Source organism: Macaca nemestrina, chromosome 6 (assembly GCF_043159975.1).
Source record: "Macaca nemestrina isolate mMacNem1 chromosome 6, mMacNem.hap1, whole genome shotgun sequence".
NCBI lineage: Eukaryota > Metazoa > Chordata > Mammalia > Primates > Cercopithecidae > Macaca > Macaca nemestrina.
The window spans coordinates 110,045,836-110,060,546 of record NC_092130.1 but is presented as its reverse complement, the minus strand read 5'-3'; the positions used below and the strand labels follow the sequence as shown (position 1 = coordinate 110,060,546).

Here is a 14,711-nt window from a genome sequence, read left to right as displayed (position 1 = left end):
TGGAAATGTATTATGATAAATTAAAAATGCATTTTGTAAATCCTAAAGCAACCACTAATTAAACAGAGCAAAGAAGTATAGCTAATAAGCTATTTAGTAGAGATTAAATGGAATACAATAAAACCCATGGTTAATCTAAAAGAAGACATGAAGGGAGAATAAAAGGGAAAAAAACACCCAGGACAAACAGAAAAACAGCAAGATAGTAGGCTTAAACCCAACGATATTGATAATTACATTAAATATAAATGATCTAAACAAGAAGTCACCAAACTTACGACCCACCTCCTGTTTTTGTAGATAAAGTTCTATTGGAACACAGTCACACCCATTTATTTATTACCTATGTCTGCCTACACAGGGCAATGGTAGAAGTGAATAGTTGTAACAGAGACTATAAGATTTACTGTCTGACCCTTAACAGAAATAGTTGCCGACCCCAACCCCCCACCAAACTAAAGACTATAATTTAAAAATGCAATGATTGTTAGACATAATAAAAAACAAAGATCAAACTACATGTGTCCTAAAAGAAACAGATTTTAAAGACAGACGTACCTACATATGGAAAGTGAATAGACAGAAAAAGATTTACCATGCAAACACTGATCAGAAGACAACTGGGGCAGCTAGATTGGTATCAGATAAAACAGACTTTGGGTCAAAGAATACTTTTAAGAGATGGGTATCTCACTATGTTGCCCAGGCTGATCTCAAACTCCTGAGCTCAATGGTTCTCTTGCCTCTGCCTCCCGAGTGGTTGGAATTACAGGCATGTGCCACCATGCCAGACTGGTCATAGAATATTATCAGGAATATACAGAAACATTTGAAAATGATAAAATGCTCAATATATCAAGAAGATGTAACAATCATAAATGTCTACACACCTAAAACATAGTATCAAAATAAATGAAGCAAAAATCTTACAAACTATTGGGTTGGTTCAAAAGTAATCGCAGCTTTTGCCATTAATAAGAACAGTAAACAAATCCACAATTCTAATGGGAGATATCAACATAATTCTTTCCGTAATTCTTCAACAAGAAGGCAGCAAATAATGGTATACTAACCCAAAAATAGCAGAATATGCATTCTTCTCAAGTGCACATGTGCTAGACTATAAAAAAACCTTAACAAAAAAACTAAAATCATATAAGGTGTGTTTTCTGTCCATAATAGAATTAAACTAGAAATCAGTATCAGAAAAGTATTTGTGAGACACCCAAATATTTGGAAATTAAATCATACTTTCTAAGCCATGAGTCACAAGATAAATAAGGAAATATTTAAAACTTCATAAGGAAAATACAATGTATCAAATGTCTGACGAAATTTATAGTAAAAAAATGCTTGTTTTATAGTAGAAAAAAGATTTTTAATCAGTAATTTAAGTTTGTATCTTGAGAAGCTAGAACAAATAAGAACAAATTAAACAAAGTGAATAGAAAAAAGAAACAAACAGAAGAGTGTGAATCAATGTAATGCAAAATAGACAAACAATAGAGAAAATCATTTAAACCATAAGCTTGTTCTTTAAAAAGATCAATACAATTAATAAAGCCCTTGTTAGGATTACCAAGGTAAAGAAAGAAGACACAAATTTTCAATATGGAAAATGAAAAGAAGAGCCATTGTTACAGATCCTACAGATATTAAAAGGATAATAAGAAAATATTATGCATAATTTTATGCCAATAAATTTGAAAACTTTGCTATAAAAATTCCCACATTAAAAACTTCCCACAAAGACAACTCCATTCTAGATGGCTTCACAGTTGAATTCTATCAAGCATTAAAAAATAATAACAATTCTCTCCAGACTCTTCCAGAAAATAGAGGAGAAAGGAACACTTCTCAAGCCATTTCATGAAGCCAGGCTTAACCTAATACAAAAACCAGCAAAGAAATCACAAGAAAAAGACTCTAGAAAAATATCTCTCATGAACATAGGTCCAAATATTCTTAATAAAATATTAGTAAAATTAATTCCAGCAATATATAAGAGTAATAATAGATCATGAAAAAGTGGTTTATAGCCCAAGAATATTAGATGGATTTTACATTTGAAAATCAATCAATGCATTTACTGTATTAACAGAAAAAGGGAGGGTAAAACCCAACCTAATCATGTCAATAGATTCAGACATCTTCAATACCTATTCATGACTAAAATCCTTAGAAAACTAGAAATAAAAGGGAACATCCTCAAACTGACAAAGAGTCATTACATAAATCTTCTAGCTAATGTTATATTTAATGGTTAAAAACAACAAGGAATGATTTGCCTTTAAGATTGGTTGAAAACAAAAGGCTACCTAGTCTCCTTATTTATTCAACATTGTACTAAAGGTCATGAACACTACTATAAGGTAAGAAAAAACAAAGGGCATAAAGATTGGAAAGATAGATGTAAAAGTGCCTTTGTTCGAGGATGACATGATAATATATAGAGAAAATCCAAATGAATTTACAAAATAACTGTTAGAAGTAATATGTGAGTGAACCAGGTTTCAGGACATGAGGGCAATATAAAAAGAAATCAACTATATTATTACATAACAACAAAAAACTGGAAATTAAATTAAAATACAGTAGTATTTACAATAGCACCAAAAAGCATGATTAGATTTAACAGAACATGTGTGCAAGACCTATATACTAAAAATGAAACATTGGTGAAAAAATTTTAAAAAGACCTAAATAAATGTAGAGGTAAATCTTTTCACGTATTAGAAAACTCAATATTTTTAAGATGTTAATTCTCCACAATTTAATCTATAGATTCCATATACTCTCTTTTTGTATAAAAAGACTTGTCTCAATTGACAAGTTCATGCTAATATGTATATAGAAATACAAAGACCTAGAAAAGCAAAAATAATTTTGAGAAAGAGCACATTCAAGGACTAATGCTTCTGGATTTTGAGACCCACTGGGAAGTTTGATTACTCAATACAGTGTGGTGTTGGTTTAAGAACAGAAACCTAGATCAATGGGTGAGAAGAGAAATAGACTCATCCATGTATGCTTAATTGATCTCTCACAAATGTGTCAGGGTAATTCAATGGAAGAAGTGATAGTCTTTTCAACAAACAGTGTTACAGCAATTGAATATTCATATGAAAAAATGGAACATCAACCCTTACTTTATACCTTATATAAAAATTAACTTAAAATGACTACATGTGTTTGTTTTTCAATTTTATTTTTGAATTTCATGCATCTTACATTTCTTATCATAGTTTCAAGTCTTAAGTTCATTACTCTAAGTGTTAAATCAAAGGACAGGGTGTTACTCAAGTAAATAAATAATTGTTCTTCCCCAAATAGATTTGCCTGGTTGTCTCTCCCCCTCGTAGGTATCAGTCGTGGTATGCACAATACACGTCTTTAATGACTGTATTTTGAATTTTATTTTACATTTAATGAATATATTTTATATTTTGTAGACCATATATTTAAACATAAAAATAAAAACTATAGCTTCTTAAATATTGAAAACTATCTTTTCAATCTTGGAGCAGGCAAAATTTCTAAGATAGGACATGAAAGCACAAACTATTAAAAAATTAATAAATTGAATTTCATCAAAATTAAAAGACACTTCAAAAAATGAAGAAGCAAGCAGAAACCAGGAGAAAATATCCATAAAATATATCTGACAAAGACTTCTATCCAGAATATATAAAGAACTCATAACTCAAAAAAAGGAAAAAATGTTTAAATGGGTAAAATATTTGTGTAGACACTTCACTAAAAAAATCCATATGGGTAAAATTAAAAAGACTGACAATACCAAGTACTGACAAGGATGTAGAGCAGTGGAACTCTTCTATATTACTGAAGAAATATAAAATAATACATGCATTTTGGGAAACATTTTCATACTTTCTTTTTTCCAGCTTTATTGAGGTATAACTCACAAATAAAATATTGTAAGTTTAAGGTGTGCAATGTGATGATTTGATATACATAAACATTGTGAAATGAATACCACAATCAAGCTAATTTACATATCCATAACTTCCTACAGTTGCCTTTTTTGTATGTGGTGACAATAAGCTCTATTCTCTTAACAAATTTCAAGTATACAATACGTTTTATTAACTTTTAAGTATATTAAGTATATTAGATATGCAGAACTTATTCCTCTTATAACTGAAAGTTTGTACTCTTTGACCAATATCTTCCCATTCCACCTTCTCCCTGCCCCCTCGTAAATACCCTTACACTCTCTGTTTGACTTTTTTAGAATCCACATGTAAGTGAGATCATGCAGTATTTGCCTTTCTGTGTCTGGCTTATTTAGCTTAGCATGATGTCCTCCAGGTTCATCCATATTGTTGCAAATGAAAAGTTTCCTTGTTTTTTTAAGGCTGAATAATATTCTATTGCATACGGATAAAACAAGTTTTTGTATCCATTCATCTGTTGACAGATATTTATGTTGCTTCCATATCTTTGCTATTGCGAATAATACTGTAATGATCATGTGAGTGTGGATATCTCTTTGAGATAGTGGTTTATTTTATTTTACTTATTTTTTTGAGACGGAGTCTCGGTCAGTCACCCAGGCTGGAGTGCAGTGGCGCGATCTCGGCTCACTGCAAGCTGTGCCTCCGGGTTCACGCCATTCTCCTACCTCAGCCCCCCGAGTAGCTGGGACTGCAGATGCCCGCCAGCACGCCCAGCTAATTTTTTTGTATTTTTAGTAGAGATGGGGTTTCACTGTGTTAGCCAGGATGGTCTCGATCTCCTGACCTCGTGATCCGCCCACCTTGGCCTCCCAAAGTGCTGGGATTACAGGCATGAGCCACCACGCCTGGCCCGATTTTTTTTTTTACATATAAAATAACCCAGTGAAGAATAAGCTATAAATTATAATTTTTCTCTTCAGCATTGTACATGTGGTCCTATAAAACTTGGGGCTTACTTCATTTTTAGCATGAAAGTGATCTACCTCAAAGCAGCATGCATTTTCCTTCATGGTATGGTGCTATTTTTCCTCATCAACTAAAATCTAGCAAACTAACATACCAGTCTAACATACCAATATAGTTCTTTGACATGGCAACTTCTCTGACTTCAATGTGAACAGAGCCTCTTGGTATCTGTACCACTTCCATGTAGCCTGGAACACAGAAGACAGCCAGTATTAAGCAGCCTTGGTCAGGAAATGAGAATTTGGTAACCATTCAATACTAATAGTTTCCTTATTATTCCATTCTTTCTTTGACTTTGCATTTTATGAGTTATGAAATATGGGCAAATTACCCTTTGGGTTCATGAACACATTTTAGAGAAACAGTATTTAACAGTCTTTTTCTCTAAAATCATCTCAAGATATTTTAAAAGCCTCAACACGTATAATAATTGTTCCTTTTCTTCCTCAGCACATGCCCCTCATATCAATGCTCTGTGAGAATGTACACCTTAAAGAAACATGGCTAAATGAAGTTAAGCAGGGAGAATATTTCCTTAAAATATCTTACATGAAGCCACGTTTGACACTAAAATGACTGAAAGCAATTTGGGGAAGAAAATATTGTCTCCCTAAATAAAGAAATCTGAAAAAAGGGGGTAGAGGAAACCAAGGGTTTTGGCTCCTCCCAGTACACCAGAGGTGTGAGGAAGAGTTGTCTCTACATACTCACCTCCCCTGGGCAGTGAATCATTGAAGAACCCTTCAATGGCATCACATGTGCTTCCGTCCCCTCCACAGACTCGACATCTATCTTCCCTAGCGTCAGATCCCAAAATATTATCACAACCTACGTGCTGAAAACACAGAGGAATATTCAGTGTGTCAAGAGAGAAATTATTGGAATCATAACCAATCAAATACATATAACTTATTTATTTGCTTGTTTTTCCAGTAAAGAAAATAAAAATAAGGTAATCCATGAATAAAAACCATACTTGGGTCTTTGTTATTTGAAAAACTTGGATACTGCCATAAAAATGACTTTTTCTTCAAGAAAATAAAGTACCCCTTGCCCACAGATACATAAACACACACAAATATCATACACAAACTGAATCATTATCAGATATATTTATAGACAAGTAGCCAGAAGGATAGAAAGTTTTCCAAGAAATTATGAGACTAAGTAAAATGGTGCTTTTTATCTCATCTTTCTCAGTTTGAAGCACTTAATTTGTGCTTCTCTTTAAAGTAAAACAAAACCAGACAAGTAAAAAAATTTATGAAAATAGTGGTTTTTGTGGCTTTTCTTATTATGACACAATCATACACAGATCTAGGAAAATAGCATGGATTTGCTCCTACAATTCCCAACTAGTCTGACTAATTCCCTAAAGCAAATGCTTTAATAAAATAAAGACTAACTCCACAATGAAAACCATTGTAAATGCTTCAAAAGGAGATAAAGTAGGAGGAGCATTACTGTTTCACACTTTGAGGAAAATTTATGCTATGAAATTTATCAAATAATCTTCCAAAAGAACATATGGTAGGCATATGAATAAGAGCTGAATCCTCATTCTCTCTCTTTTTCTATCATTTTGTTTGTAAACAGAACAGAAGAATAACGGAAATTAAAATCCAAAATATTTTCATATTTCTGGCAATTACTGTAAAAATAACTAGAATACCAGAATAAAGCACATTTGTATGGTGCTTGAATATGAATGGGTCATTTTACATTTATATATTTTATTATTCTTAATGGGAATTGAATTTCTCTAAAATACGGCCCTCTTTTTTTAACAAAATTAAACATAGTGTTAAATAGGAGTTAATGAGAAAAAGACAAAAGTCTCAAAAACCCCAACAGAAAGGAGTAAAATCTGAGCAACCTTGCATTCTCCATTGATGCAGATATCCAGTGAATCCGCATTGCACTGGGTCCCATCGATCACCGCAGGAGCACGTTCAGTGTAGAAATTATAACCTTCAGCCAAGCAGTTTAATGCACAAGGTTTTACCCCACCTGGACAAATACAGTAGAAGATAAATAAGTGGAGTGGTTGTCCTAATGAAGAGTGATTCAGTATTATCCATAGCAAATTTATAATTCACGTAGACATAATTCCCTGCTTACATGCCTGATTGTGTAGGTTTCTTTCCTCCTTTTCTAAAATTTCACCTTTATTTTAATTGGTTGTGCAACTTAAAGGGGGACTTAATCAGCAGTTTTCAGGTTTCAAAGTTTCAGGTATTTCCATTATATATTTGTAATATATATTTAGAATGTATTTTATATTTCTTGTTCCATTATATATTTATAATTTAGGTAAAAAGGGATCATAGTGAAGGTAATTGAATGTTTTTAAAAAAAAAAAATGAAAGAAAAACAATTTTTTTTGAGATGGAGTCTCACTCTGTCGCCCAGCCTGGAGTGCAATGGCGCCATCTCGGCTCACTGCAACCTCTGCCTCCTGAATTCAAGAGATTCCCCTGCCTCAGCTTCCTGAGTAGCTGGGATTACAGGCGCCTGCCACTATGCCCATCTAATTTTTGTATTTTTAGTAGAGACAGGGTTTCACCATGTTAGTCAGGCTGGCCTTGAACTCCTAACCTCAGGTGATCCACCTGCTTCAGCCTCCCAAAGTGCTGGAATTATACAGGTGTGAGCCACTGCACCGGCCAAGAAAAACAATTTTTTTTAAAAACCTAAGAAAATAAACTTTAAGGATGCTTGCAAAAAGAACCTTGTCTAACAAATAGAAGTTTCTGCTACATATGTTACTGAAGCTGATACAAAAACTCTGCTACATCAAGCAAGGATGTGGTAGTTATAAAATAAAATAAAACTAAATTTGTACCTGCCTTAAACATATCATAGTCTATGAACCTGGATTTAGCAAGGATATAAATTTTTATGATTAGCAAATCAAAACTAAAATTAACTATAACTTTAAATTTGAATAATTCTCATCAAATTAATCAAAGATAAATATAAAATATAGTATTACATTTGAATAATTAAAACACTAATTTTCTTTGTGAATAAATACATATAGTAATTTGAACATTTTCATTTTGTCATTGAAATTTGTGTTAAGGCTGAAGTTAAAAATAGGCTTAACTAATAGAAATTTTTAAAAAACAGAGTACATATCATAACTACAGGATATTGGAAAAATAGCAATAAATGTGGAGTTACTGTATTAAAAGCAGCACATGATAAAGCTACTATTTATAAAAATGTAATTATTGACTAAATCATGACTTAAAATATTTTCTTTTGTACCTCTATTTCATCACTTTGACCATATCTAATTATGCTGCTAAAATTTCTCTTTGAAATAAAGACTACTTTTAATAAAGGAAATAAAGCAGAAAGATGAAATGACGTGCCTGCATCTCAGTGAAGTTTTTAGAAATCATGTTTCTGCAGGCTGACGGTAAGTAAAGAAAAAAAAAATAGACTGGGTGGTAGAGTCAATGATAAATTAGAGAGAGCATATTCCAATAAAGGAGATCACTGCTACAGTTGAATGTTGTTCAACTGTACAGTTGAATGTTGTTATGCAAGAAGATAGTCCAATATTGTCAGTCTGTTTTTTCAAGAAGAGATGAAAACAAGTTTTTTTTCCCATCTAAACTCTTCTTGTTTTTAAATGTAACAACTGATCCAAAGTTTTGTAAAAAAAAAAAAAAATACTGTAGGAGGCTAAAATATGTATGCAGATAAAAACTGGTCGCTAAATTGCCAACTTACAACCTCTGGCCTGAGTCTATATTTTCTTCCATTTTCAATGTTTCTAGGCTATAGAGCTTCTATCTAACTTATAATGTGATTTTTAGCCTTAGGTTAATGATTAATGATTAATTTTGCCATACTGAGCATAGAAATAACAAGTAATAAATAAAATAATTTCTTCCCAAACTGATAACAAAACTACTTATATTTATTTTTATATGATTCTCATGAACTAAATTACCCTAATTGTCCATGAATCTTAACAGAAATTTCTTCATTATTACCTAATACAGTTCTTCTCTTATTTTTTATCATAATGCTTTGGAATTTAATATAGCATTTTATGCATTAGGCTTTTAAAAGAGAAGCTGAGTCTTCTGTTTATTCCATTTTAACATTAATTATGTAAGGTAATATTTGATAGGCAGGACATATAAATACTACGGTTATAATCCTTAGCCCACTATATTATGTGATGAAAATGGGAATAAGTTTCTTGTTTACTGCTGAAGATGTGTTCAGCTTCTTCTGATATAATGAGCTTTCAGAAAAGGTACTAGAGTGACATCAGCAAGATGGTGGAAGAGGAGCTTTCTATTGTCATCTTCCTGCAGAAAGATCAATTCTGACAGCTACTTATAGACAAGTGTACTTTCATGGGACTCCAGCAGAAAAGTTCCAGCATGCCATTGGAGAAAAAAAAAAATCCCCAAACAGATAAATTGAAGAGGTTTAAGACCAGTTTCACTTCACCTGTATCACACCTCCCTCAAGGAAGCACAGCTCAGTGAAAAGAGAGACTCCCTGCCACCCTCCCCAGCCTGTGATTCTCCCACAGGGGAAAGTGAGAGTACAGAGAGTAAGCACCAAGCTCCCCTAGCTGTGTGGGACACTGCCTAAGAGTCCTACTGTTTCCTTGCTTCATCCAGAATACTGAGGTGATCAGCATGGCTAAGTGGTTGGAAGAGCCTGGGAGTAGAGGCGAGAGGCCATAGGCCCAAGTAACCACTCCACGGACTCTGTTGGGAAGCCAACTCATGAGCCATTTAAGATGTTTTGCCTATGGGCCACCTCACAACTAGCCAACAGTTGCGTCAAAAACTCTGCATGCCCCATCCTCCCCAAACTGCTATATGCCAACTGCCCAAGCATGCTCCCATAGATGAAAGTGTAAGCATTTTATGCAGACAGCCACCACAACTTTGTAGGATTGGGAGAAGTCACGACTTGAGCATTTAGGAAACCACCCTAGAAAAAACAAACAGGAGGCTCTTAGCACCTGGTTCAGCTTTGTGGAATCCAGAGAGGGGTACATTCTTAAGAATTCCTCCCCAAGACAGAATAAGAGGTGTGGAGTAGGCACATCCATAGAAAAGGTCTGAGAGAGCCTCAGAATCTTTAACTGGGCTGTATGGTGAAGATATTTTTCTCTGGAAGCCAATCAGTAAAGACTGCATTCTCCAAATGCAAAGACAGCAACACAATACTTCAAGGAACCAGAATAAAAATCAAGAAAACATGATACCACTGAAGAAACATAGTAATATTCCAATAACCAACCCCAAAGACATGGAGATCAATGAATGGCATGAAAAACAATTCAAAATAATTGTTTCAAGGAAGGGGAGGGAACTATAAGAGAACACAGACAACTTAATGAAATCAGAAAAACAATACATGAACAAAGTGAGAAGTTCAATAAAGAGACAGAAATCATTAATCAAAACAGATTCTGGAGGTGAAGAAAACAATGAATAAAATGAAAAAATGCAATAGAGAGCATCAACAGTAGACTTGATCTAGCAGAGGAAAGAATCTATGAACTTGAAGAGGGGTCATTTAAAAATCTGCAGTCAGAGGAAAAAGAATAAAAAGGATTTATGGGACATCACCAAGATAACTACATTTTCACATTATAGGAATCTTACATGGAAAAGAAAGTGGAATAGGCTTATTTAAAGAAATAATGGCTGAAAACTCCCCAAATCTAGAGAGCAATATGGACATTCAAATACATGAAGCTCAAAGATCTCTAATAAGGCTCAACCCAATGAAGACTTCACACACATTATAATTAAACTGTCAAAAATCAAGGACAAAGAATTTTGAAGGCAAGAGAAAAAAGATTCATAACATACAAGGGAACTCCATAGGTCTATCAGCAGATTTCTCAGCAGAATCCCTGCAGGCCAGAAGAGGCTGATAGCTACACTAATTTGTGAATGGACTACAATATAAAAAGATAAGACTATAACATCAAAAATATAAAACAGAAGAGTAAAAGTGTCAAATTTTTGTATATGATTGAAGGTAAGTTGTTAACAGCTTAAAACAGACTATTATAACTATAGATTTTTATATTAGCTTCATGGTAATCACAAAGGAAAATACCTATAGCAGATATATATATATATCTGCTATATATATATATATATATATATATGAAATCAAAGCATACTACTACAGAAAATCATCAAATTACAAAGGAAGACAGCCAGAGAAAAACAAAGAAACAAAAAAGTCTATAAAACTGCCAGAAACAATTGACAAGATATAAGTAGTAATTATTGAAACATAATTACTATAAATGTAAATGGATTAAATTCTACAATGAAAAACAAAATGAATTTTTTTTAAAAAAACAAGACAACTCTATATTGCCTACAAGTCACTCACTTCAGATTAATAACACGCATAGACTAAAAGTGAAGTGATGGGAAAATATATTCCATGGAAACAGAAACCAAAACATAGCTGGGAGAGCTATACTTCTATCAGGCAAAGTAGGCTATTAGTCAAAAACTGTAACAAGAGACAAAGTCAGTATATAATGATAAAGGAGTCAATTCATGAATTCAGTACAATTTACCATTGTAAATATGCACCCAACATTGGAGTACCTAAATATGTAATGCAATATTAAAATACAATGAGAGAAATAGACAACAATTCAATAGGAAGATACTTCAGTAGTCTACTTTCAACAATGGATAGATCATCCAGACAGGATCCCAATAAGAAAAAGATGCACTTGAATTATACTTTAGAGCAAACAGAATGAACAGACATACAAAAAATTCCACCCAGAAGCATCAAAATATACTATCTTTTCAAGCCCACACAGAAAATTTTCCAGGATACATATATGTTAGGCCACAAAACAAGTCTTAACACATTTAAGATTGAAATCATATCAAGCATTTTTCTGACCACAATGGTATAAAACTAGAAATCAGTTACAAAAAGAAAATGGGAAAATTCACAAATATGTGGAAATTAAAGAATGTGCTCCTGAACAATCAATGGGCCAAAGAAGAAATAAAAAAGTAAATTTAAAAGTATCTTATGACAAGCAGCTAGGTGTGGTGGCTCACACCTGTAATCCCAGCACTTTGGGAGGCCAAGGTAGGCGGATCACTTGAGGTCAGAAGTTTGAGATCAGCCAGGTCAACACGTTGAAACCTAGTCTCTACTAAAACTACAAAAAGTTAGCCAGTTATGGTGCTACACATCTGTAATCCCAGGTACTCGGGAGGCTGAGGCAGGAGAATCACGTGACCCTGGGAAGCAGAGGTTGCAGTCAGCCAAGATTGCACCACTGCCCTCCAGCCTGGATGACTAAATGAGATTCTGTCTCAAAAACAAACAAACAACAAAAAAAAAAAACCAAAACAAACAAACAAAAAACCTTATGACAAGTAAAAACAGAAACACAACATTCCAAAACTTATGAGATGCTGCAAACGCACTACAAGGAGAAAAGCTTATAGCAATAAATGTCTAACATGAAAAAAGGAGAAAGATTTCAAACAAACAACTTAACTTTACATCTCAAGGAACTAGAAAAGGAAGAATAAACTAACCCCAAAGTTAGAAGAAGGAACAAAATAACAAAGCTCAGGGCAGAAATAAATAGAGAAAAGAAAACGAATTGAAAAGATAAACAAAACTGAGTTGGTTTTTTTGAAGATAAACAAAATTGACATATCTTTAGCTACACTAGGAGAGAAAGAGAAAAGCCTCAAATAAAAATCAGAAATGAAAGAGGAGACATTACAACGGACACCACAGAAATGCAAAGGACCATGAGACTACTATGGACACTTATATGTCAACAATTTAAACTAGAAGAAATGAATAAAGTTCTAGAGACATACAACAAAGACTGAATCATGAAGTCTGAATAGAAAATCTGAACAGAACAATAATAAGAAGAGAGGCTGAAACACTAAAAAAAAATAAAACAAAAAACCTCTCATCAAATAAAAGTGCAATATTATACTTCACCAGTGAATTATACCAAACATTCGAAGAAGAATTAAGACCAATTTTTCTTACACTCTTTCAAAAACATTGCAGAGAAGGAAATACTCCAAATGCATTTTATGAGGGCAGCATTACCCTGATAACAAGCCGGACAATGATACTAACAGAAAAGAAAATTATAGGCCAATATCCCTGATGAACATGGATGTAAAAGTTTTCGACAAAATACTAGCAAATTAAATTAAATAGCAAATTAAAAGGATCATTCAACATGATCAAGTAGGGTTTATCATGATGATGCAAGGATGATTCAACATACACAAATCAGGCACTGTAATACACCATGTTAACAAAATGAAGGAGAAAATCCAAATGATCGTTACAATAGATGCAAAAATAGCATCTGACAAAATTCAATATTTTTTCATTATAAAAATTAAGGATAGAAAGAATATACCTCAACACAATAAATGTCCTATATGACAAGCCCACAGCTAACATCGTACTCAGTGATGAAAGGCTGACATTTTTTCCTCTAAGATCAGGAACAAGGTAACGATGCCCATTCTCACTATTTCCATTCAATATAGTACTGAAGTCCTAGTCTGAGCAAGTAAGCAAGAAAAAGAAACAAAAGGCATGCAAGACGGAATGGAAGAAGAAAAATTGTCTCTGTTTGCTGACAACATATTCTTATACATAGAAAACCCTAAAGGCTCCACCAAAAGCTGTTAGAACTAATACCAAAATTCAGTAAATACAGACACTAAAATCAACAAACAAAAATCAGTCCATTTCTATAGGCCAACAATGAATTACATAAGACAGAAATTAAGAAAACAATCTTATTTATAATAGCATCAAAAATAGGTATAACACTGATGAAAAAAATTGAAGAACACACAAATAATGGAAAGATGTCATGTGTTCACGGATTGGAAAGATCAATATTGTCAAAATGTCCATACTTCCCAAAGTGATCTATGGATTCAATGCAATCTCTATCAAAATTCCAATGATATTTTTCATAAAAATAGAAAAAAAAATCCTAAAATTCATATGAAACTAAAAAGACTCCAGATAGCCACAGCAATCTTAAGCAAGAACAACAAAGCTAGAGGCATCACAATTCCTGATTTTGAACTATATTACTAACCTATAGCAATCAGAACAGTATAGTATTTTATTAAAACAGATAAGTAGAGCAATGGAACAAATATTAAGCCTGAAAATAAGCCCATGCATATATAGTCAACTAATCTTTGACAAAGGTGCCAAGAAAATAGAGTGAGGAGAGGATAGTCTCTTCAATAAGTGCTGTTGGGGAAAATAGATGTTCACATGCAAAAAAGGAAAAAAAAAAAAAAAAAAAAAGAAAGAAAGAAAAAGAAATTGGATGTTTATACCATACACAAAAATCAACTGAAATGGGATTAAAGAATTAAACATAAGACTACTAGAAGAAAACGTAAGGGCAAAGCTCCAGCACGATGGTCTTGGCAATGATTTCTTGGATATGACACCAAAAGCACAGACAACAAATGCCAAAATAAACAAGCAGGGCTATGTCAAACTAAAAAGTTTCTGCACAGCAAAGGAACCGATCAATATAATGAAAAGGCAATCCACAGAATAGGAGAAAATACCCAAAACATATAAGGAACTCATACAACTCACTAGTTTAAAAAAAACAACTAATTAAAAAATAGGCAAAGAATGTGAATAGACCTTTTTTTCCCCAAAGAAGAGATACAAATGGCCAACAGGTATATG

The 14,711-nt window shown here is 33.2% G+C and overlaps 1 protein-coding gene across 2 annotated transcripts in view; it reads right to left on the bottom strand.

Annotated features, from left to right (window-relative positions):
- Positions 1-14,711, bottom strand: part of LOC105499481 (ADAM metallopeptidase with thrombospondin type 1 motif 6) — a 329,327-nt gene that overhangs the window by 64,980 nt on the left and 249,636 nt on the right. For both annotated transcript variants that reach the window (XM_011772051.3, XM_071098858.1), the window contains 3 exons: positions 6,823-6,956; positions 5,658-5,781; positions 5,054-5,134 (listed from right to left, as the gene is read on the bottom strand). In XM_011772051.3, the coding sequence (XP_011770353.1) occupies positions 5,054-5,134; positions 5,658-5,781; positions 6,823-6,956 (339 nt within the window). The remainder of the gene's footprint in view (positions 1-5,053; positions 5,135-5,657; positions 5,782-6,822; positions 6,957-14,711) is intronic.